Source organism: Trachymyrmex cornetzi, unplaced genomic scaffold, assembly GCF_001594075.2.
Source record: "Trachymyrmex cornetzi isolate Tcor2-1 unplaced genomic scaffold, Tcor1.1 scaffold4, whole genome shotgun sequence".
Lineage (NCBI taxonomy): Eukaryota > Metazoa > Arthropoda > Insecta > Hymenoptera > Formicidae > Trachymyrmex > Trachymyrmex cornetzi.
Genome location: NW_017298743.1, coordinates 1,476,646 through 1,500,830, shown reverse-complemented (window position 1 = coordinate 1,500,830; position 24,185 = coordinate 1,476,646). Strand labels below are relative to the sequence as shown.

The following is a 24,185-nucleotide window of genomic DNA, read 5'->3' as shown; positions in this document are numbered from 1 at the left end:
TAAATGGAATACAATATAAATACAATATAAATAAATAATAATAATAGTTTTGAGTTATTTCATCTAACTTAAAATTATCACTTATAATAAAAAGTACTTACATTTGCATTATACTTATCAACATTTCTTATAAATTAACTTTACTTTTAATATAACCGCAGAAAAATATTTTATTGCTAAGAAAAGCGATCACTTAATTTCTTTTTCCTTTTAAAAAACGATTACCTTTAACAAAGTATATTTTCTTGATAATAATCTTAAAATGTACTCATTACAAATTTTAGAAAAACTCATTATTATAACTATAAAATATAAATTTATTTTCTGTTAAAGAAAATTTTACAAAATTGATTGAAGAAATGACTATATAATAAACAAATGGAATTTATTTTAATGTAATAATCTTGATTAAAGTATTATATTTGCTAGAATTCGGAATATATTTTTGAATAAATTTGATGCTTACCATAAACTTATGACAGATTTTCAGATATATGAATTTTTGAAACAAGTAATTATTACTTCTCTACAGTATTTTTTTATGTGCAAACTGTATTTTAAAAATACATTTTTATTATAATATTTTTAGTAGCCCATTTTAAAGAGACTCGTTTAAAAAGCCTACAGCTTTTTAAACAATCTTAAAAGAGGAAACAAACTGAAGTTATTTCTAAATGTGGCAATATCGTCCGTCGAATATTAACGTAAGGCAGCCACCACCGTAAAATCGCTTTCTACTTATTCAATCCGGCGTAGAAGTCCAGAAAGTAATTTCCGCGCGCGAACCAATGGAAGAACAATCCTCCGTCGTTCTCTCAGTTCAAAATTACCTCGTTTTTTTCTTACTACGCAAGAAAACCAAGACTTTGGATAACGTGACAGTTTCAAATAGGCAATTTTCAAACTGTCCAATTGTGAATGATTCGATTGATCATCGATCACGTGACACGTTTACGGAGCGGTGTTTATTTTTAAAGGATACTTTCGCTATACACTTTTACGAAGGATATACCGTTGAGGACGACATATCATATTATACGACACTCGACATCCACCTGTGTGTTAACCGTAATTCAACATTCCTGAACCAAATCTAACCCCCGGAACCACCATGAACGGGTAAGGCTATATACTTTGTTTGCCTTGTGCTCGACCATTACTAACCCCGCTACAGCCGAGAACCCGTGTAATGTACAGCGGCATGCGGATAAGCTACAAGCTTCCACCATCCCCGCCCCATCATGGGGACTGCGTGCAACCGTGTATTTGCTTTCTGCATTTCGGCTCTTCCAGTGGTCCTGCATCCGGAGTGCATCCGCGCGGAAGAACACGGTTCTTGTTCACCGCGAATACGCGTTTCCGAATGGTACGTCCGAGGAATATGTAATTCTTTAGATACTACTTCGTGGAATCTGCAGGAAATATTACATAATATATTACAGCGAATTCGATTGAATGCACTAGCGCGCACTAGTGCATATTAAAGTTGTATACTGTATAAATGTAAATATTTCGAGTTATAAAATATACAGATTTTGTTTAACAGCACAATAAAATGTATTAAGGATTTAATTCGTTTTTATATTTAAGCACATTCAATCAAATTCGCTATTCAGTTCATTATATTAAGAAAAGATTAATCTTGAAACGAAAACTGAAGATTTTTTTACAAATTATAAGGAACAATCTCGTTTTAAAATCTTCAAAGAATAATAAGATTTACATAACAAATATACAGTATCAAAATTTATAAATATGTTAACTTAATTTAATACGTTCCGACCGGGCCAATTTTACATGACTTGAACGACTCATGGATTATCAGTGACTCGTGGTATTTTTATTATATATTATGTTATATTTGTTAAATAACATGTATTTTATAATGATTTAAAAAATTACAAAAATTATTATTATAAAGGAGAAAGGAAATTATTGGTCTAATGTACCAATATTACCTCACATATCACATATAATTATGTGTATTGAAAAAAGAGTCTGGTAATAGTTATCAAATGTTGAGTTACTTTTTTAACTAACAATAGCCTAAAAAGAATAAATTCAAAATTTTTTATTTAAAATTTAAAAATTAATACCTTAAATATATATGCATTTGTATATATTTGTTTTTTTTTGTTTGTTGGTTTTAACGCAATTAAAAAATTGCAAAATGATTAATGCTTCTTTGTTATTAACAATTATGATTTCAAACTTCTATCACGATTTTATTTGAAGGTTCATAACATACGCATATGAATATTTTCTCTTTTTCGAGCTCTCATTTTGAATACGTGATTTGTTTTCCTTACAAAAGAGAGGACTTGGCGATAATATTACTGTGTTAGAAATGTTTGCTTCATACAAAGTTCAATCTGCCCCCAAAAATTCGTAATCCTTTACATCATCAAATATTAACGCAGGTTTGTGCTGCTAAAGGCTTTGCGAAATAAGCAGGAAGAAGTAGAGAAGGAAATTAGTGTATGACTAATTAATTATGAATATTTTGTCTCTTCTAAAAGTCGTGCATATGCAAGCACGGCTTTCCCTATCTTATTTATGAGGAAATACTGCAAACACGTCGATAACGTAGAACGACGTATCTCTGAATTTTCTTTACTTTGCACGAACAAACGGTAAACTTTAATTAATTGGAATTAATTAGAAATATTTGGAGACACTGGTAGTGTCTCGGCGCTAAGCCAAAGCGCAGCGACACTGCCGTGGCTACTTTACGCGAACCGGAGAGACGCGTCAGATCGAGAATATAATATACGAAATATAAATATACAGAAATATATAGCTTATTGTGATTAAAAGGACATCTTTCTTTATTTTTTATTGCTTTTTTCTGTTTTATTGTTAATTTGATTGATTTAAAAAAGAAATATGATACATATCGATTTAAATTAAGGATATTAATATTTTCGAATTTTGTATTATTTTTTAAATGTATTTAATCTCTGAAATAACAACATATTTTATATTTCTTTATTATTATATATTATTAGTATATTTATTTCATTATTGTTTATTTATTCTATCAAATAACACATCTTTATTCATGCAGTTTGCTCGTTATAATCTTGATGCACAAATATAATTTTATTACATTACAACTATTTGTTTTTATTGCTAACATAATCCATTAATACTACCATGTCGAGTCTCGAGGACAGGAGTACGTTATAACGTTCTATCTTCTCGGCCATCAAATCCACCCAGTGCATTTGCTATACGCCTCTGAATCTCTTGCGCTGCATATACAGCAGGGCACAATCTCTGTGGCCCCCGTATGACGCCCGAATATATACACCGAGTGTGTCCTCGAAAATTTACAACCGTTCACCTCACGAGGGACTAATATCTATACAGCAGCTAGACGTCTGGAGATCTTGGAAATGGTGGAACTGAAGCAGGAAGTTAGTGTATCTCGAGTAACATTTTCTCGTCCGACGTTCCACACAGATTCCTTTTATTTCCTCGCCTTGTCTTTCTTCCTTTACTCCTGACTGCGCTTTCCGCTACTCCCCTTTTGTCTCCGGTCCGTGTTGGGTGGACTCACTCTCTTGACTTTACGACCCGTCCTAGATTAGGATTTATTTTAATCCTAAAGGGAACATCGCCGCGCCTTCATGCCGGTTTTTTTTCCGGAGCCATGACTCGCTTCAGAGATCACACTAACTCTGTCTAAAGTGTACATGTGGCCAACTATCATTCTTTACGCACTACTCTAATATGTTTCCCCCTCTCGTAAATCAATTGATACTTTTCGATACTTAGCGGCAAGGTAATTGGGAAAAAGGTAATGGTACAATCACATAGTTGGAAAATTTATGTTAAATGTAACACGTTTTATGTATCCCAAATGATCACCCAAATTTGTGTTAATTTATCACAAGATGAATATGTTAGGAAGTAATACAAACATTATGTAAAAAATTAACATTTGTAATATATTAAATTAACATGTTCCAATAAATTTAATATTTATAATAAGATTTATAATTCATTGGAATATTTTATATGAATTTATATTTAATGTGAATTAACATATTTTATCTTAGATTTCATGTTTTAAAAAGCATTATTTTTATGTTATTTATTCACTTACTTATAAATTGTGTTACTTTAACTCTAAGAAATGGTAAATACAAATTTAACACAACATTTTAACAAGGATTTGAACGGACCGTTTCTAGTACAAAAAAAATAAAGTTTTTTTATATTTGTGCAAAATTTATAACGAATTCCTAAAAAATAGAACCAAAAGATTGAATTAATACAATTTCGCAGAATATTTTTCATTCCTATTATATTCGTTAAAATAAAATTTTAAAATTAACTTTATAATGAAAAAGCAATCTTGAACATAATGTAAATTATTTCCATTAAAAATATTACATTCATGTAAACGATCAGCGTGTACGACGCTTCAGTATCTAATTTCGTTAATGCTTCTTAATGGAATCAATTATTCTGGACAGTTTAAAGGTTAATTAACTGCCTGCCTACGCGTTATTGAAGCCTACACGTCTACTCATACATCGTACTATACTACTACTGCTACCACTGCGACATACTACTACTCATCCTTAATCCCACAAGCGCTCGTACACGATCGTATAAGGTAAACTAGGGTATTTCTCATCCCTTCCTAGTATCTCCTTCACCTTCAAGAGAATATGAGCAATATTGTCAAATATATATCTTGATTACCCATATATACATATATATATATATATATTTGTAAAAATAATGGAAAATAAATGATAGGCCCTCACAATACGCAATTATTAGGTCAGAGAAATTCGATTTAATCGTCCCGGATGTTTTTCGCTATATCAACCTTTATTCCAGCGCAGCATGAAATTCACAAATAATGAAATAATCCGATCCCTTTGAATGCGCACATCGTGTTTGTGCCCTCTACTTTACTCTATCCGGACAATACATTCACTAATTATATTAAACAAATGTGTACAGATCTCCATCGCGTGTACGCGATTAGTTTCATTTTACATCATGGTGTTATGTTTTGCATTCGACACGTGCTGGCAAAACCCTGACCTGTACCATTTGTCTGTTTAACTCATGGACATCTGCAAATACGCTCAGTGTGTCAACGTGTGAATAATTTTGGTGCCTGTAAGTCAACTAATCGTGAATAAAGTGAACGTTAAATCAGATTTAATGTTGAGTAAAGATTGGAATATCGACGGAAAAATTTATTTACAGAATAAAATAAAAGTTCTCGTCTAGAGATTAATAAATCTATGTTGTGATTTAAATAATACAAGTCTTCTATTAATTCTACATATATGATATATAATGTACTGTAATAATAACATATTTTATATATGTAATATATTATATAATACATATAAGATAATTGAAATCTACGTATATATATATGGCTTATCTAAACGTTGCAATTTTTTAAATTTTTTGCTAAGTATAAAATTGACAATCGATTTTCAATCGTCAGTCAGATTTAAAAAAAGAACATTTCCAAACGTAAAAAAATACGAGACATTTTAAATATTTATATATTACAATAAAAATTTTAAGAAAAAATTGCGTTTAGGTCATCTTGAGTACATTTTGCAAATGTATAATAACTTTCATGGTTTTTCTTTTAGACAACTGTTACACAACAAAATCTGACGCAATAATCATAAAAAGATATTAGAAATTTATTTACAAATTATTGTTTAATGATATTTATTGTTATTAATGATACATAAATCCATGCAGATTCGTAGTTACTTTGCTAAACTTCGAAATACATTTTAGATATTCTATCTAGTCAGTCACATAATTTCTCTATCAACTATATTTTCGCTTTTGTACCGTAATAGAGAGAACTGATTGCTCAACTACGATTGAAAAAGAAAATTCCGATAATGAAAAAATCATATTGTAATATCGAAAGACATATATTGCTATACAATGTGAAATTAAAGGGACAGAGATTCATGAGTACTATCATATATTGCTATTTGGTTAAGAGAGTTATTTTAAATGCATGCTTTATCATTTTTTTCGTTTACTTTTTTATCGATTTTTATCAATATCTCTCTCAACGACGAGAAAAATCAAAGTTGCATTTGAAGTGTATGAAGTAGTTCATGTCTCTCTCTATCGTAGATGTCTGTATATCCCTTTTATTCCGTGCGTCTCGGCTGCGCTATCGCTTCTATCATCTTGTACTGAGAGATCCTTTGATGAGACTAAGAGCAATGCCACCGAGCGTGAACGTATCATCGAATTTCGATTTAGCTGTACGATACACGCGCGATATAAATTTATAACGCCAAGATTGAGAATGGAATAATAAATCCATCCTCTCGGCTAAGCAAAGAATGGCCTATACCTGGCAGACTTCATCAAGATTTCTCCCTTGGATAAATATATTTCCCTTAGCGCAAAGAGTTTTTCAGTTTACATCTTGGAAGCTCATAATTGTGATCGTATTAAAAGTAACTTAACAGATAGGATTTCCTGCTATTTCTGATATTTTTATTCGTCGTATGTAAATTCAAAATAATTTTTAGACTTTTCAAGACGACGATTTTTCAATATAGTAATTCTGGTAATCTAGCGGAAAGCATGAAAATGACGATACAGCACGTTGCGTTTAGCAATAAAAATAAAGCAAATGAGAACTGTGTCAAAAATGCAAACTCATCTTTTGCTGAGTAAAGCTCGCGTAAGTTTCAGCATGTTAGTCTGTCAAATTACTAGCACATCGTAGGTGTCTCATCTGTAAGTTTCACCGCGACTTTTTATTATCGTAATTTACATAAATTACACTTTTGTTGCTTTTTCCCGCATCCGTACTAGGGCGGCAGTAAATTGTCTTACTGTAGGTAAAAAGTAATAACACTATTTCTTCTCTTCTTTATTGTGCAATTTTATAGTAATACGTCAGCTATTTACGAAAATAATTATTAGTCAAACACTTTCTCACAATTTTCACTGAGATAAAGTATGGATCTATTGGTAAAGGTAGCATCATAGTTCCTGACTTTTATATTAGATTTCTAACAGTAATATTAAATTTTAAATTTTGTATATTTTATTATAAATTATAAAATGTTTTTAAAAAATGAAAAGATTTTCTTTCTTTTTTGTGCTTTCAATTAAACTTTTAAACGTAAATATCTAATAGTTGGAATAAATTGAGAACAGTATTTATGACTATTTGTCAACTTTTTAAATATTATCGATTAATAATAATCAATTTATAATTATTATGATTGTTACATATTTTAAAAATGAAACTATATTAAAAAAAGACACTCATAACAAAAACATTAATTAGAAGAATCTTCGCATCTATAACACCACCATAATTTGATGCATGATTGAACGCATCTTCATTGGTTAAGCGCTCAATAAATAATGCATCACGTAATGTTACGTAAATCATCGGATGATGTAGATGTCACGTACAAGGCGGACGTGAAATTCAATGTAATGGGAGCGCGGAGCGAAATCCGGTTGCATCGCGGCGCCCGAATACGACGCATTCCGCTCCGCAATTACGGACTTGATACGTATCTACCTCGTGTGATGTATTAATATCGATCATTTAATTTCCTACAGTGCTAAGAAAACGGAGCCAAGAACTTCCGGCGCACCAGCGCGTGTTTACCGGTACGCTTGAACGACCGAAACGCCTGACGCGCGTTACTCTTCATCCGGAGTGAGAAATCGCCCGGCCTCGACTTCCGTTGCAAGGTGCACGGAAGAAAGAGCGATTTACGAGAAATCGCGGTCGACTGCTTCGCCTGAGAAGGGAACACTCAGGAAGCCTTTGAATAACCATATTACGAGAGAGGATATACTCATCTATTTATACTTTGTCCATAAATTATAAAAAATTAAATCGTGAAGTTTAAATAAAAAGGATATATACGAACTCTATTGTTTGGTAACGTTTATATTACCAGAGATGCAATATATGTGAAACTTTTATGTTTTCTGTGGAGGAAGGAAGAGGAAAAGAGAAAAGAGGACTGATAGAGAGAGAGAAGGAGTTCAACATAACATAACGTATAATTCCAACATAATAATGTATAAGGATATATATATAGTATATATTAGAGACTTAATATAACAGAATCTATCACGAGTGACTTTATCGAAATCCTACAAAAGAGAGAAAGGTGTATATACCTGCTTCCTATATATCAAACTATCTCACTTTAATTTATATTGTCTCACCCAATAATTTTATTCGAAATTATAGAGTGAGACAATATAAATTACAGTGACATACATACAGAAAAGAATATACATATCCTTCTCTCTTATGATAAAATGCCTCGTGACCATATTCTGTTATAGTCTTTAATATATATGTTTAAATATGTAAATTCCAATATTGGTAATTATTGACAATTTATTTATGTAATATATGTATACCTAGCAAACAAGCTGACATTATTTGTCACCATTTTAACGTCAAATGACGTTAAAAATGTCGTTTTGCTGTCAAAATGATAACAAATAACATCAGCTCGTTTGTCGAATATATACACATATATGTACATATATGTGTGTATATAAAACAAATAAGTGTAAAAGAATGCATCATTTATACAGTATCGACGTTTCCGGTGATAAAAATGTCGATAAAATTCAAGTTTTTGAGAGCACATGTGAAATCTAAAATTCGAGAACATTCCTCAACATCTTTAAATTTTCAGTATCATGTCCAGGATCAATTCAATATCATATGGATTTCTGAAAAGTTTGATCTTCTTTCATTAAAGATAATTCATAAACTATCCTAGGTATTCCATATAGAATGCGAAACATATTGATATAAATTGTAGCATGGTGGATCGTATATAGTATGATTGAGAAAAGAGTAGTAACATTTACAGACCAAACGCAATAACGATAAATATACGAACAATAACAGCCAAGTAGGCAATTCGATACACTTTGTCAACATGATACGGCGAGTACGCTTTACGCGAGAGTAAACAAATCACGCGAATTACATAGCACAAATATTTCTGTCGGCCGTGCACCGCGAACAACAAACACCGTCGTCCGCCGTCGAGAATCACGAGAGGAAGTGAATGCACATCGGAAGAGGAGAAGGTAAAAAGGGATATGCGACGTTGACCGACTCGTTCGGTTGTCAATATCGAAAATTAGAAATTCGGAGCAGGCAGCGGGTTCCGGGTTCGCTCTCTCGATGCACGTTGGTGTGCCCGGCCACATTGACGAGATCCTACCCCCGTCAACCCCCCGACTATCGCTCGTGGATGCAGCCTCCGAAAACACTCCGTGATCGTACAGTGACCGTCGACGCTCTTGCTGCACATAAATCAAACAATATCGATCACGTGTTTACTTTGCCGTCTCTCCGCAGCTACCATTACTATGTCACCGCGGGGCAATATATCCAGTGGGAGCATGTACGTGTACATAGGTGCACACCAAGCTTGTCGTGACGGGGTTCGGGAGGACGATCTCGGGGAAAATTCGCGGGAAATGCACGATTTATAGAGTAACGTATGCGCATCTGTATGTGCGTGTACGGACAAGCCCGCGCTCGGTCGCAATCTATCGAAGAGCTGCCACTATCATCGCCGTCCTTGCTAACGTAGCAAAATGTCAAACTGAAAAATTAGGTTACTCGAATAAACGATGGAGATACGCGCGCGTTAAATTCACGGCGGTTAATTCGATTTCTAGCGGTAAATTACTAAACGGTTTTCGACGGCCCTGAATTGCTTGGCCGCGTGGAAACACCGTCGATTAGGTAAACCTGCCGTTGGCTATCGATGAAGTGAACGATGGAGTCCATTCTATCTTTAACTTCGAAACTGCAATATATAGTCGTTTCCGCTACGGTATATCATGAATTTTACATAGCTTAAATATTGGTATTTACCTTGAACGTTTTATTCCTTCTTAATACAATTATTTTGATAATAAAATGTAAACAGCAAAATGGAGGATATAAAAGTGATTATGGGATTCAACAACGTTATACCATAGTTCCGAGGTAACAATTTTCAACTGTTGCTCTTCACTCCCTTTTCCGCGCATTTTTATTGTTGTTCTACGTTCTTCGTTTCTCTCACCCGCTTTCTCTTCCTTTCTCTCTCTCTCTCTCTCTCTCTCTTTCTCTCTCTCGGTTTTTATATCAGTTGCAGTAGTTTTTATTGCATACTAGTGTTTCAGTAAAATTTGTATATCCGTTTATTGGCTGCATGCCGAGTACACGCAACCATCCGATTCACTAGATTTATATTCCGTACGCGTGCGCATACGAGAGCGATTTTGTAGTTTTGCTCGCGAATATGAAGGTGCCGGTGGAAGTCGAATAAGTTTCGTCGCGGATGCCTTCGAGCGTATTCCACGTATGACGCAGTTCATGTTTATCAGGAACTACCCGGAAAGTTTCCCGCAGGCTGCGCGCGTTGATTGCTTCGCGAGGAATAGCGCGTGAGATGTCAATATGTTTTCTGAAAATTTCGAGCTTTCGATGGAGATCCCGAAGTTTTACTTGTCGTAAATTTTGAACCGCGAATTTACGTTGCGGTTAAAAATTTAATGAGATATTTCGATGAGCTACTATTAATGATATCCTTTCATTGCAAATGTATTACATATGTAGTTAAAAATTTTTTCGAAGTTACTTGCACAAATATATTATTTTAAATAAGATATTTGCAAGATAATTAAATCATTTAACGCAGATTAATATAGGTATTCATAGAGTTAACTGATACTGAATTAAAATTAAACTAAACGTAGAATTAAAAGTATAAATATATAGAAGTAATAATAATTTAAACCAGTCTTCCAATTATTCCAATATTATTAAAAGCATTCTGAATCTTTTATAAAGTATATTTTAGTCTTTTATAAAATATTCTTGCTTCATTTGCTTCATCTTTCATGACTGCCATAAAATGATCGCGCTGTACTCCGGCATCTGCCATAGCTTTTCATCCAACGGATCGACCTTATGGCAGAGCGAATATTCGTCTGGTTCTCAGGAAGATCGCGCCATAAAGCACGAGGGATGATCCAGTGCGGCGAAGGGTTGGCGGAAGTGCAATGGTGAGAGAATGCGCCAGCTAGTCGGTAAGAGCCGCGCCTCCCGACAGAATATATGGCCACGAAGGAAAAAGGCGTCGTTACCGGAGGCTCATTAACGTGAACTACCCCCAAGACACCTCTAGCAACACCTTGGGTCCTGTCGTACCATCGGGGGGAGGAAGTGGGCAGTTCTCGCGCTGCAAAGAGGCGTACTGAGCTCCAATACTAATTAGCTGCCGTCTCTTCGAGTGGACTGTTCGTTTGTACCACCCTATTTTACCCCTTTTCACCTTCCAATATCTCCGTCTGCTTTTTTACTTTTTTCTTATTTCCCCATCTACTTGGATCTAACCTAAACCCAGTCATTTCCCAGACACTTTGCGACCTTCTTATTTTTCCGCCTTTGTCTTCTTATATAAATGTAATTCCAGTTTAGTTCCTGAATATATACTCGTAAAATATATCTAAAGTTATATATCAAAACGTGTTGATCATGGATGATTCTTTGAGATTAACTTCAAAGATTAGTAAATACATAGCAAAATTATAAAGTTGAAAAGTTAAATACAACTAAACTTGTCTAGTTTTCATAAGTATGGACTATAAAGGCAAGCATATAATCTTCTACTTTATAATAATATCATTATTTATGTTTATAATACGTAACATTATTTCCATTTTCGATCAGAATGAGAGATTAGACTAATAGAGTGATTTAGAGAACCCTTCTGAATACTATCTTACGTCTTAAGAAAAGACAATTTATTATAAAAAAAATATATTTATTTATTTATTTATTGTCCATTTTCAATAAATAATTTTATTTTATATTATACAATCTGTACTATAATCTATGTATCTTAAAATCTTCTTCTTACAGAAATTGTTTACCCATTTTCTTTTACTATCTCTTTATTTGATCTTATCTTTTTTCAACATTCTTTATCCTTAATTCATTTCTGAATATCCAAACATAATTTCGTTTTCTTCAAAACGTTATCATCCTCTCCGCTTTCCTCGGTAATTCAATTTGTTCTTATCTCCCGTGTTCTGTTGTTCGAGTCGTGCTACGAACGTCTAATCGAACCTATCTCAACAACCTCACTCCCACAAACAGCTTCGTTAAATCCTCCCTCTTGCTTTCTTCTTCACACTTTACTCTCCTCTTCTCCTCCTCGCAACCTCAATCTTCCGTACATCTTCTTTCAAGGCTGCTTCGCTTCCTTTTTCACGTCTAATCCAAACTTGACCCCCTTCACTTGAGTTTGCTCCTATCTCTCGTTCACGCCTACCCCACGCTTCTTATTCCAGTAATCGAACGGTGCAATAGATAGTGGCTAACAACTCGCCCGGAGCCACTTCGTTAAAGGAGAAGCGCCGTTTGTTTCGGCGCAGTTCGTCCTCTGTCCTTTTTAGAGAGAATTTGGATTCTTGCCACGCCTAAGTGTCTTCCGCCGAGGCAACGGAAATTCGTTCGATCGCCCGACATTAGTCTCGCCTCGCTTCGACAGCTCGTTCGAATGACGTACGATCCCTTCTGATTCAGGATCTTTGCTCCGCAAAGTCCTGCATTCATTACGATTCTAATTTTGCAGAATCAAATTTTTGGGCAATTTAATAATTATTTTTTTAGGCACGATAAACATTTGAACAACGTTTTTCTACATTTTGTATATAATAGCTCCACTTCACCTTGACTCCCCATATCGAAATAATGACGTGACTGAAATTGTCTATCAAGCTACCGGTCGAGCGTTTACAAAGTGTCAATTACAAAGTCTATTTTCCAAAATCAACGTGTCGTTGATGATGCAGCCTGTTCACCAACACGTAGATATTCCCGGAAAATTCAACATTGAAATTGCCGATAAAATTTGTTACAAAACATTACTCAAACAACATGTCCTAATAAAGCGTCAATTTGTTTGCGCGTGAAATTCGATTTAATTTATTATCATGGGCGAGCTTTTCTCATTAGAGAGAAGAGGATACAGCTATACCACGACAGACTCGGAAGAGCCACGGGCGGGAAAGAGAGCGAATCACGAGGGAATGGAGGGTGAAGCGAGCAGGGGATGGAAGCGGCCGATAGGGTATTCAAGTAATGACGACGATAACGACGGCGACGATAATCAACGCCCAACGCACCCGTGTCGAACGCGTTTCGCCGCTCTAACAGCGATGACGAACGATGCCGTGCGGCCATTAAATTGATACCACCTGCTAATTGGTACCTCCAATTTCTATCGCTCGGTATACCGACTACCGCGCGATAAAATAATCGTGCGGCATGCCTCCGGGCCGATATTGCTGCGTCCGCGAAATAATTCGCACGTTCCGGACTGTCTAACAATTTCGCGAATACGTCATAGCGGTGATCAATGTGGCAACACCACTGCAGTCTTGGTCGGATGGATTTCGCTAATGTTCTAGCCTGTGTATTCCAGCGTGACGTGCTTCTCGCTGCATTTGCGCACAGATGATACGCGTTTGCAGTTTCTGTTTGAGAAATGAAGAGATGAGAGATGAGAAACGATTTACCTACAATACGTTAATGTTAATTGTAAGCAGTAATTCTGATGTTATTTGAAAATGATTGTTATAAAATTAGCACAATATTATTAATGTAAAGGGTTCATATCTTTTCGTAATGTCTTAAATAAACATTTTCCTTAATATTATTTATATATTTTTATCTAATAGTAGCCCTTTTATAGAAGTCCACTTTAATACTTGCCAATTTTATATTACTTACTTTGAGTATTAAAAGCACAGTTATTTAAATTATTAATTAATTATACTTCTAGTATTAAATTTCTGTAAAGGATGTTCATGATATAGATGAAAATTTTATAATATATTGAGAGAGATTGGTATGATATATATAAATACGTTCCAGTTCAAAAGTTTGAAAATGCTTTTTAGAAATACTTATTTGAATATCCGTAATAATATGTATTTTTTTAACAATAATTCTTTAGGTTCGATAACTATTAGTGGATCTGAAAAATTTTGTCAAAAAGCGTATTGTGTTATGAATATTTAAGTAAGTTATCCCAAAAATGACAATTTTTAAAAAGTCTTTCTAAATTTTTAGCCTGAAATACTGAAATAAATACTCGTCCAAAACATTTATAAATTTACAAGCACAAGTTGTAAAAATCTCTGAATATTTTACGTATGATACGATGATATGTACGAAAGTACAATGTAAATATCAATATACCATCATTAAAAATTGACGCGCAAATGGATTATGTCAGAGTTTTCAAGCGACGTTACCTTTTTATGCTTTTCCCTCTTTTATTTTACTTGTGTCAATCGATATTGTCGTGCGTCTGTTAGTTCGCGCCAGAGACAAAACCGACCGGATACAAACTGTCTCGGCCAAATTGATCGACATGCCTGACTGCGTCCCGAGATCCCACGAAAACTTGAGAAAACAAGAGAAAGAAACAGAGAATTGAGTTGTAACACAGCGCGTCGACCAACTTGTGCGAAAGTGCAACTACTTGTATATTGAGACTTCTGTAAATAGAATTTATCTTCAGTATTTCGTACACACACACGATAGGACACTTCGGTGTTCTAATCTTTGCTTTAAAAATCTTTCACATTGTTAGATTACAATACCTGTCTAAGAAATCCTTATGATAATTTTGTAGTCTTCGACTTTTTTAATACAATAAATATTAAAGGGCTATTCGAGTCAAACGCTGGTCGTCTTATGCAAAATAATTGAACGTAATAAAATTACATAAAATCACAAAAATCAAATTACATTAAATCTGAACATATTTTACTTTTCGATGTTTAATCTGGTCATTCTCAGTGGTTATAAAAATAAAACCAAATACAGAACTGTCACTTACTTGTCAATACTGTTGAATATCCGAGGTAGCTTTCTTAACTGCTCTCCAATTCTCTTTATAATGTTATAACAATAGGTATATTGAATAAATCTTAGATTAATTATAAAAATATCGTGCGGAATTAGCAAACGAGGATTATATGGATCTAAAACCATATACAATATGATAGCATTTGAAATTCATTATTCAAATGTAGGTACTGCATTCCTGCAAAATTCACGCACTTATTTCATTCCATCAATCAGCTACCTCAACAATTTCAAATTTTTTATTTTATACATTTTTTCTCCTCAAGATATGATATAATAATAATTTTTGAAGATGAGAAAACATTATTAACACTAATTATAAAAGAAAAAACAAGAAAACACATAAATTAAAAAAATTTTATGGAAACATAATAAAACAGAATTTAAAAAAGAAATTGTCATATTTCACTGAGTTTACATCTGGAATATCGTTTTAGCAATATCCTATCTATTTCATTCAACAAATCCATTCATATCAATCATTATATGAAAAGGATGGCCAAAAAAATACTTTTGAAAAAAGTACGATTAACGGCTATTGGCTCTGCTTTGAATATTCCAATCTTATCCTGCACTGCATCCGCTTTTAGTAGTTGTATGCGCGTACAATCCGCCTGCATTTGATCACGAATTAAAGGGAAATCGAGATCGCAGATCTCAAACGACCCGCTCAGATCATATAGCAGATATAACTGTACAAAGAGGTACATTCCCAGAGCGCTTTTAGGTTGACCTAAGCAGAAAATGGTGGATCTTCGTGACGGCGACGAAAGGTCAAAATCACTGAAAGCTCGCTTACGCTGCTTACCGCCCGGCAAATTGTGCTTGAAGATGTTTTATGTACCTCCTAGCTCTCCGTCGTAAGCTTGCACTCTCCCTTTTTCTCTTGTCGGATATTCCTGTAGGATGTAAAGGAAACAAGCAAAAAGTTTGGAGAGGAGTACACGAGAGAGATGCTGCCCCGTCTCGTTCCTTTCGCTATTCGTACGCGCTGATTTCTAAGCTGGCGCAACATTGTGAGCGCCGTCCTTTCTTGCTTCGTAATTTCTCTTGTCTGTGGTAGGAAGAGCGAGGTTCTTGCGCTTGGAAATTGTGGGACGAATTTGGTTATCTCGCTGCAGATTGCGTCGATTGTTCTTAGTGACGTGTCGTGTGAAAATTTTAGTCTAATTTTAGGTAGTTTGACTTCGACGATAAGACGATTAAAAGCTATGTACTTGCAGAAGGGTCTATCTTCAACTTTCAAAGATGCATATGACGAGGCGCTTAATTGTAAAATAATGTACAATGTAAACTTGAATATAAAATCCTTTACAAGTTAAATTAAATTTATTAAACATATATATTAATTAATTATATCATCATTAATTATTTAGTTTTTTTTATTAAAACACTGCAGGAACATTATCGTTTTACATAATGTACAAATTTTTATTGTCTATAAAATAGTTTTTTCTCTTTTACCTTTTTAATAACTAAAAAAATCACTAAGAGAAAAAGACGACTTCGTCTACCGTTCTGATTTAATCGCGTATGCTTCCTACATCTAAACGCTGTAATCAGTCAGTTATATTATTTGCCACTAAAATAACTTAATTTAATTAATTTAATTAAGCATCATTAGCAATACAATTATAAGTAATTTAATGCTGAATTTAACCCATTTATCATATTATCACTGCAATAAAGTGACATGATAACACATCGAACACATAATATTCCTATTCTCGTAATCTCGGTTGCAAGTCCAGAATTCGGAACTATAAAATTTTCATGACTAAGTTACGAAGGATTCTGACCCCCAGGGGTCAAACGTATAAGAGCTGCAGGATATTTAATTTTCCCTGACGGAGATACACTATAGATATAAAAGGCGCAAAACAATCACTCTGGTGGAGAGAGGAAACAGAAAGAGAGAGAGAGAGAGAGATACATGAACGACAAAATAGATGTACAGGGATACGAGAGCGTATTTCTATTTCGTACTTAACAGCCTTCTATTTCTTGCTTTGTGTCTCTTAACGGAAAAATTACGAGTGACTTTCGGGTTACTATCGATTTTAAATAATTTTTATTACAACGTTCTTAAACTTAGAAATTTCTTAAACTTAGAAATATTAAAATTTAATATCGTTGAGGTATTAATTGATAATTTCTGCAGACAAGATAGATTTTATAATTCCTAATTCAATATTCTTTGAAAAGCTTACCTATCAATATCTCATATTAGCTATATTTATAAACTATAACATTATTTACTTATGAGTTTTATACAAATTAATAAATAAAAAAAATAAAATCTACTGATTATAAAAAGGTAATAATTAATCAAATACAATTTTTATGATAGTTACAAAATGTTACATTTGCAGCACTCATCTGACAACTTTTTTTAGTTACACATTACATAAATATAGCTTTTATTACAAATAGGGAATATTTAGAGTGTTATTTCAATTAGATTGAAACGTATTGTATATACGTATTTTATATACATGTATTTCAGTAAAAGATAAGATATTATCTGATGATATTTCTGTATCTTACAGACATATATCAGAATATTTTGTGAAGAATTGGCATGCAATGGATAGTAAAATTGTGAAATATCTCCTTTTCCAAGCAATAGATTCCAGAACGGCCCAACAGCAATAATAGAAAATGGGATAAGTTTGATTCTTATATATACCACGTTGGATCAAAAGATCAATCCTTATCAACTGCTTAATATCCAGAATTTCAGACTTCGCTTATCTAATTTTGCGCAGAAAGATTATGTCAGTCTAAAATCGAGGTGATTTTTAGAAGGATGGGATGGGGAATAATTAATGAATGGGGTGAGAGCATCCTCTATCCGGAAAGAACATACGTTTAACAATCCAAGGATAGATGTAAATTAGCCAATGCGAGCCAACACAGGTTAGGCGTGTATAAAATCGTATACTTTATTCTTGAATAAAGTATACGATTTCACAAATTGGCTAATTTACGTCCTTAGATTTATTCATTGAAGTCTATATCAAGATTGATAGTTATACGTTTAACAATCCACCGCGCGTGGTTGCTATAAGGCTGAAAGTCCGATAACGAATCGGAAGGGACGCCGAGGACGTCTTGTAGGTGTGCCAGTCAGAGACACGTACTTCTATAATTGTTGGGGTGACTCGGAGAAACAACCTTTAACGGCCGTCTCAAATACTACCCCCGTGAACCTGGGGAGACTTAATGCGTTTTTCCAATCCGACCGTTATACGTGTGCCATTGCTATCGATTAAACAGTACCGATGTTGCGTCAGCCCGTTTGGAGGGATTCGAGCAATTCAATAAAATGACTCGCCACGATTATCTAACAAAATATCCCTCGAATTGAGGAAACTTCTATTTTATATTAAACTCGTATATGGCATTACTTTAAGAGGAAAGTACAATTTACGATTGAATGAAATAAAGATTGAAATCGTTCAGTATAATTTATGTAATAATAAATTTTTATTTGATATGCTTGGAAATGAATAAAACAGCTATTACATTAAGAAATTTTATTTGTTAATAAATAGAAAATGCTAGATTTTTTTGTAAAATTAAAACATCAATAGAGCAATTTAAATCTTAGTAAAATATCTGAAATACATACAGCTCTTATCTCTTGATATTACCGCGATTAGAGCGTGTTAATCCACAAAATCCGAAAGGTTAAACCGCGGAAACCGTTTATTATCGTGCTTAATAGGCGATGTTGTAAACCACGAAAATGTAATACCTCATTTGTAATGCCGTACACGCTGACATGTATGCACCAAGCTGCGACAAATTTCAGATTACACTGCAATTTTGATGTAACGGTGTGGTAATTCAGTTATTATCACAGGTAACGTGCTTGATCGATCAACAATTGACGATGGAATCGATCGAATGGAATATTTATTGCGACACGGACTGACAATATTTAACGTTTGCGCGGACGAAACGTTACACATTACGCGTGTTTGTGCTGGAAGCATTATAACAATGGGTCGAACAGATCGTCCACCCATTACATGCCTATGCGGTCACGGAAGTTATTGTTAAATTCGAAATATTTTCTACGACAGACTGACAGCTAAACTGACCGGAAATGGACGTTGCTTTTTAAACCGACTCGGGCAGCAGTATCAGGAGTTAATGACGGACGACATAATTGATCAAATAAATGGATAGTTGGATACCGATTAACCAAGAGTCGATTAATCGCGCTATCGACTAATTGCCGTCATCTGATGAATTGAGGGAGACTAGATTCGATCGGTCTCCTGCCACTCTATTTCGATTACAAAACATATCTCTCGGAAATATCTAATCGTCTAATGTAATAGTGTAATAATGTAAAATAATATCTACGATTAAAATTGAATTGTTTATGAAAAATTCTATCAAACTTTTTAAATATAGGAAGTTAACAATTTTCTTAAAGGACGTAATTTATTTAAAGCCTTTCCTTGACATTAAACGCAACTTGTTGCAACTGTAATACGATAATATTTTCCTAAAACAATGAAAGCGCAATTACAATAATCGCATCAATTATTCAGATAAGCAAATCAATGGTCAGTAGCGACCTCGAGCGGATAGTCTAATTGGGCATTCACTTTGCTTGTAGATCTCCTGGATACGTAAGAGGGATTTGCATATCCTGACGTCATCGATCCTCGCTTACACGGGGGACGCAAGATTTTCCGTTAAGCATCCCGAATCATCCGACGAATGGACGCTGAGGATCGAGTACATCCAACCACGGGACGCTGGGATTTATGAATGCCAGGTTAACACCGAGCCCAAAATGAACTTAGCCTTCGTGTTAAAAGTCGAAGGTAAAATCAAGGTCGTAAAATCTTTAGAAATTCATTCAGATAACCCTTTTACGGATCGCTTAATTCGGAAAAAGTATATACTTTCCAAACAAGTTTCATCGCGAGACAAGAGAAGACAAAGGGAGAGATAGAGAGAGAGAGAGAGAGAGAGAGAGAGAGAGAGAGAGAAAGGAAAGAAACACTCAATTATATTTAAATATATAAACATAGATTTGTAAATTTTTAATTTTTCTAACGTTATGTAGTGTTCATGATATATTATATATATTATAAATCTGAATAGGTATTTTATATTATAATTCATTTCATTACTATATTGCACTAAATTCATAACTTCTATAAATTAGCTTTTACTCATTTTAATTAATATAAGCGAAAAACTGTGAAAGGGTTAAGCTAGATCCCGTAATAACTTTATACCGTTGTAAATATATTTTACGTAATTTTACAATAGGTGAAAGAATATCTGAACGCTTTCATAAGTGTCTATCACCTGATTGATCAGGAATGACACTGCTGGATAACTCGAATACGCACCAGCATGACCAAAGTGATTAATGCTTCCGCTTGCATGTCTGTCACGTGAGGAACATCCTAAAGTATCGATTAGCTTTGTTGCATCTATTTCTCTGATCGAGTGATGGCATAATATTGCAGTTACTTTAATTATTACCAGAGCACAGTATCGATTTCGTCTTTCAATACGTAAAGCACCTATATACATATGTATGTATATATAATAGCTTAATACAAAATTAATAAAATATTTCGACAATTAGAATTTATCTGACAAGAGGATTCGACACGTTTTCTGGGAACGAAATAAATTACAGGCTCCATTGTATAAATATTAATATCTACAGGATATTCAAATATTCAAAAAATGTTGAGAAATAATAACACGTAATTTTATTTGCATCAATTAATTTGGTTTGATAATTCGTTTATTGCTTAAATCCAAGAGATTTTAAATAGGAATTTATTGAATCATTATAATTCGATTCCGTATTATAGTAGGTTAAATAATTAAAAAAAATATTAAATTAAAAAAATCCCAACAATCTTAATTTACATACATAAAAACGAAGGATAAAAAAAAACAGAACTGACTTTGAGGAATATTCTTTGATAGAACCAACATTGAGAAATATTCTTTATATTCGATATTTTGCAGGCATACGTGATCCATATATGTATACTGATAGTGCTTTCAACATTAGTTCAATTCCTAACCCCCGAAGCAATAGATATTGACGAAATCGATTAACTCGATATCTTTTCTGTCCTCCCATTCCAGAAAGTGCCCCTGTCCCTGCCATCACCACACCAAACGCCATTCACCGGACGTTCAACTCAGGTTAGACTCACGCAGAGAGCAGACTCCTTTTCCAAGCTATTGAATGTGCTAGCTGCTAGAAGTGTTATTCGCAATTTAGTTACGTGCAGTAACAATGTATGAACGTTTTTTGTATATTTATGGCCAAGCCGCCACTGACGGTTTCCGTTTACCAATGAGTTGAGGTCGTAGCATGAGGAAGGTAAAACACGTGCAGCACTCTGCTCTTCATTTAGGCGTTGTTACGCTTGGAACTGTCGGGCAAATTTTTTTTGCACAGATACAGCTGACGCTAACGCGTGCTAATTTTCCGCCGTAATATTGCGAGTCGTAAATATACTATGCGTTAAATGTTCAGTGGAACCACGCGCCAAAACCTTTTTTGAAACGTTGAAAACCTAATGCAAGCGTAATGAGAATATTTCCCAAGCAATATTTGTACGGCCTCGACTTATTTAGACTTGTAGATTGTGGCTATTAGTGATAGTTTATTGGCATGAAATTTTTATACCCCTATAAATTGGAAAATGTTCGATTATCTCTTCAGATTAGTCTTTTGTGATTCTGCATGGTTTTCATTGCATGTTTTTATGTGTATTCTAAATCCTTTTAACTGCAGCAATGATTTGAATAATAAGTAAGTATTGAACTATTAACATAAAGACGCATTTTCTTCTTGTACGAAAATTATCATTAATAATAACAATTAATTCTAATGTATTATATATTATTATTTTTATTGCTTTTTCTCTTTGTATATCCTAGATTATTATCTTGCTGATTTGAAATGATCTATGAACATTTTTACATATTATAAATCTATTTCAATTTTAATTTATTATTGTACAAAAATCGCTGAGAGATTCGTTAATTTGATCATTTATAAATTATGTCATGAGGTTGGAATCATCAAATAATTATTAAAATTGTTAAATTTAAAGTCGTCGACTGTAATTAAAAAATTTTAAACAAGAACTTTAACCACAAAAATGCTTATATTGATTTATTTAATCGGCAATATTTTTAAACTCGTAAAATGGATAAATTTTATATTCTGAATAGATTCGCTAATATATTAAATAAATAATATTAATTAATATTTAACTGATAGCTAACCAGTAAACTAGCGAAAGGTTTCATCTAAATGAGATGTAGTATTCTAATCGAATTGATGTCGATGTAATTATGTTCTTTCTGTTATGATGTTTGTGGATGACACAAAACGTATCAATTATGTTAATTGCAAATACGTGTTTATTATGTTCGCAGTTGATTTTGAAAAGACAATATGATGCAAATCTTTTCTTTGATGATAACATAAAACTAGTAACACTTTAAGATATACAATAATATTGCATCATAAAAATTTACAACAATTTCATATAAACATATGGAAAAAGAGAGTTTGGATAATAAGCCATCTGTATTAATATTTAATGACGTGTTAATAGTATTAGTTTCAAATCTATTATGATTGTTTAATTGTTGAAATTTCACATGAGTAAAATAAGAATAGAAAGACGCCTCGCTTGTGTAAAATTTTAGGCCATGCAAAGCAAATAAATTTAATTAAAAGCACGATTTGATGTTTCCATACCGATCGCAACCTGTCATTTAGCACAGATAGATACGGAATATTTAAGCGTACGGTTTCTAACGTGTGTTACAGCTGCTCAGGCGACGATTCTGGGGCCGGAAGAAGTCTACGTGAAGAAGGGTAGCACAATAAGCCTCACATGCGAAGTGAATGTGCGAAGTACACCTCCTAGTAGCGTTACTTGGTATCAAGGAGGAGCCGTGCTAGATTTTGACAGTCCCAGGTATAAACTGCAAGAATTGAGTTTTCACCTTTACTCTTTTCAATCAGCAGACAATGTTTTTAAAATGTTTTTTTAATATTTATTCTTCATTTATTATACATTGTACGTTTTATTGTAAAAGTAATATTTATTAAACGTTTAAGTATTTATTTTATATTCATTTATTTGAAATAATAATAGACAAAACGTTTATTTAACATATATTAAATATTTGTTTTACGATAACTATTTATTTGAAATAATAATTTAGAAAAAATATTTAACGCTTATTTAATATTTATATTATATTAATTATTCAATTAAAATAATTATTTAAAAGCATTTATTTAACATTTATTTAATATTATTTTGATATTTATTTTACATTAATTATTATTCGAGCAGTTTACATCATCGCTAAATAAATACTATGATTCGTAACTAAAAACTACATAACATAGAATAAAAAGCGCAACAATATAAGATTTCTCACTCATATATATTTTAATGAAATGGTACTGAAACGTTACCTTCAAGGCGACCCCAAAATTCGGCTCCAGATAAAAGTAAATAAAATATTTTGACAGTTTGGTTACCTTGCTGACGACGATTGTTCAACCTTTCTTTTTATTCTCAAAACTTATTCTTTATTCAAACGGTAAAAAAAACGTTTTTTCAAACTTTAAAATAAAATATTTTTTAAACGTTAAAGAAATAGTTTTTTCAAATGTTAAAATAAACGTTTATTTTATTTGAAAAAAGAAATGTAATCTATTATTTTTAAAAATATTTTTCAAATGTTTTTAAAAATATTTTTAAAAACATTGTATATTGATTGAGTCTTGCATCTCCCTCATGATTCTTTTTCTTTCACGTACATATGCATATACATGCACTTATACATAAAACACTTATAACGTTTCTATTCGATCGCAAATGTTACTGTTACCATCGCATAACCGGTGGAGATCTCGGTGATGGTTCGTAAGTTCCTCCGTCTCGCTAAATGAGCTTCGGTTGAGTTTTTCGGGTCGCTACTTTGCAGTATCGCCGATCGGGCGGAAAGTGTTGGAGTATCCCGCCTTTAATCTTTTCGTCAGCCCGTCAACTCGGGGAAGGATCGTCAAGAGTCAAAAAAGCAAATGATCCTTGATCCGGCAATTTTGTCCGGAATTAGTTCAGATAACGTTCCGTACGAAGAAATGTAAAAGTAGTTTCATTTCTACTTT

At 33.4% G+C, this 24,185-nt stretch overlaps 1 protein-coding gene across 2 annotated transcripts in view; it reads left to right on the top strand.

The window, feature by feature from the left end:
- Positions 1-24,185, top strand: part of LOC108764205 (basement membrane-specific heparan sulfate proteoglycan core protein) — a 204,198-nt gene that overhangs the window by 168,885 nt on the left and 11,128 nt on the right. The window contains exons 4-6 of one of the 2 annotated variants that reach the window (XM_018512325.1): positions 19,611-19,821; positions 21,119-21,178; positions 22,827-22,977. In XM_018512325.1, the coding sequence (XP_018367827.1) occupies positions 19,611-19,821; positions 21,119-21,178; positions 22,827-22,977 (422 nt within the window). The remainder of the gene's footprint in view (positions 1-19,610; positions 19,822-21,118; positions 21,179-22,826; positions 22,978-24,185) is intronic. The other variant, XM_018512326.1, reaches the window with a different exon arrangement.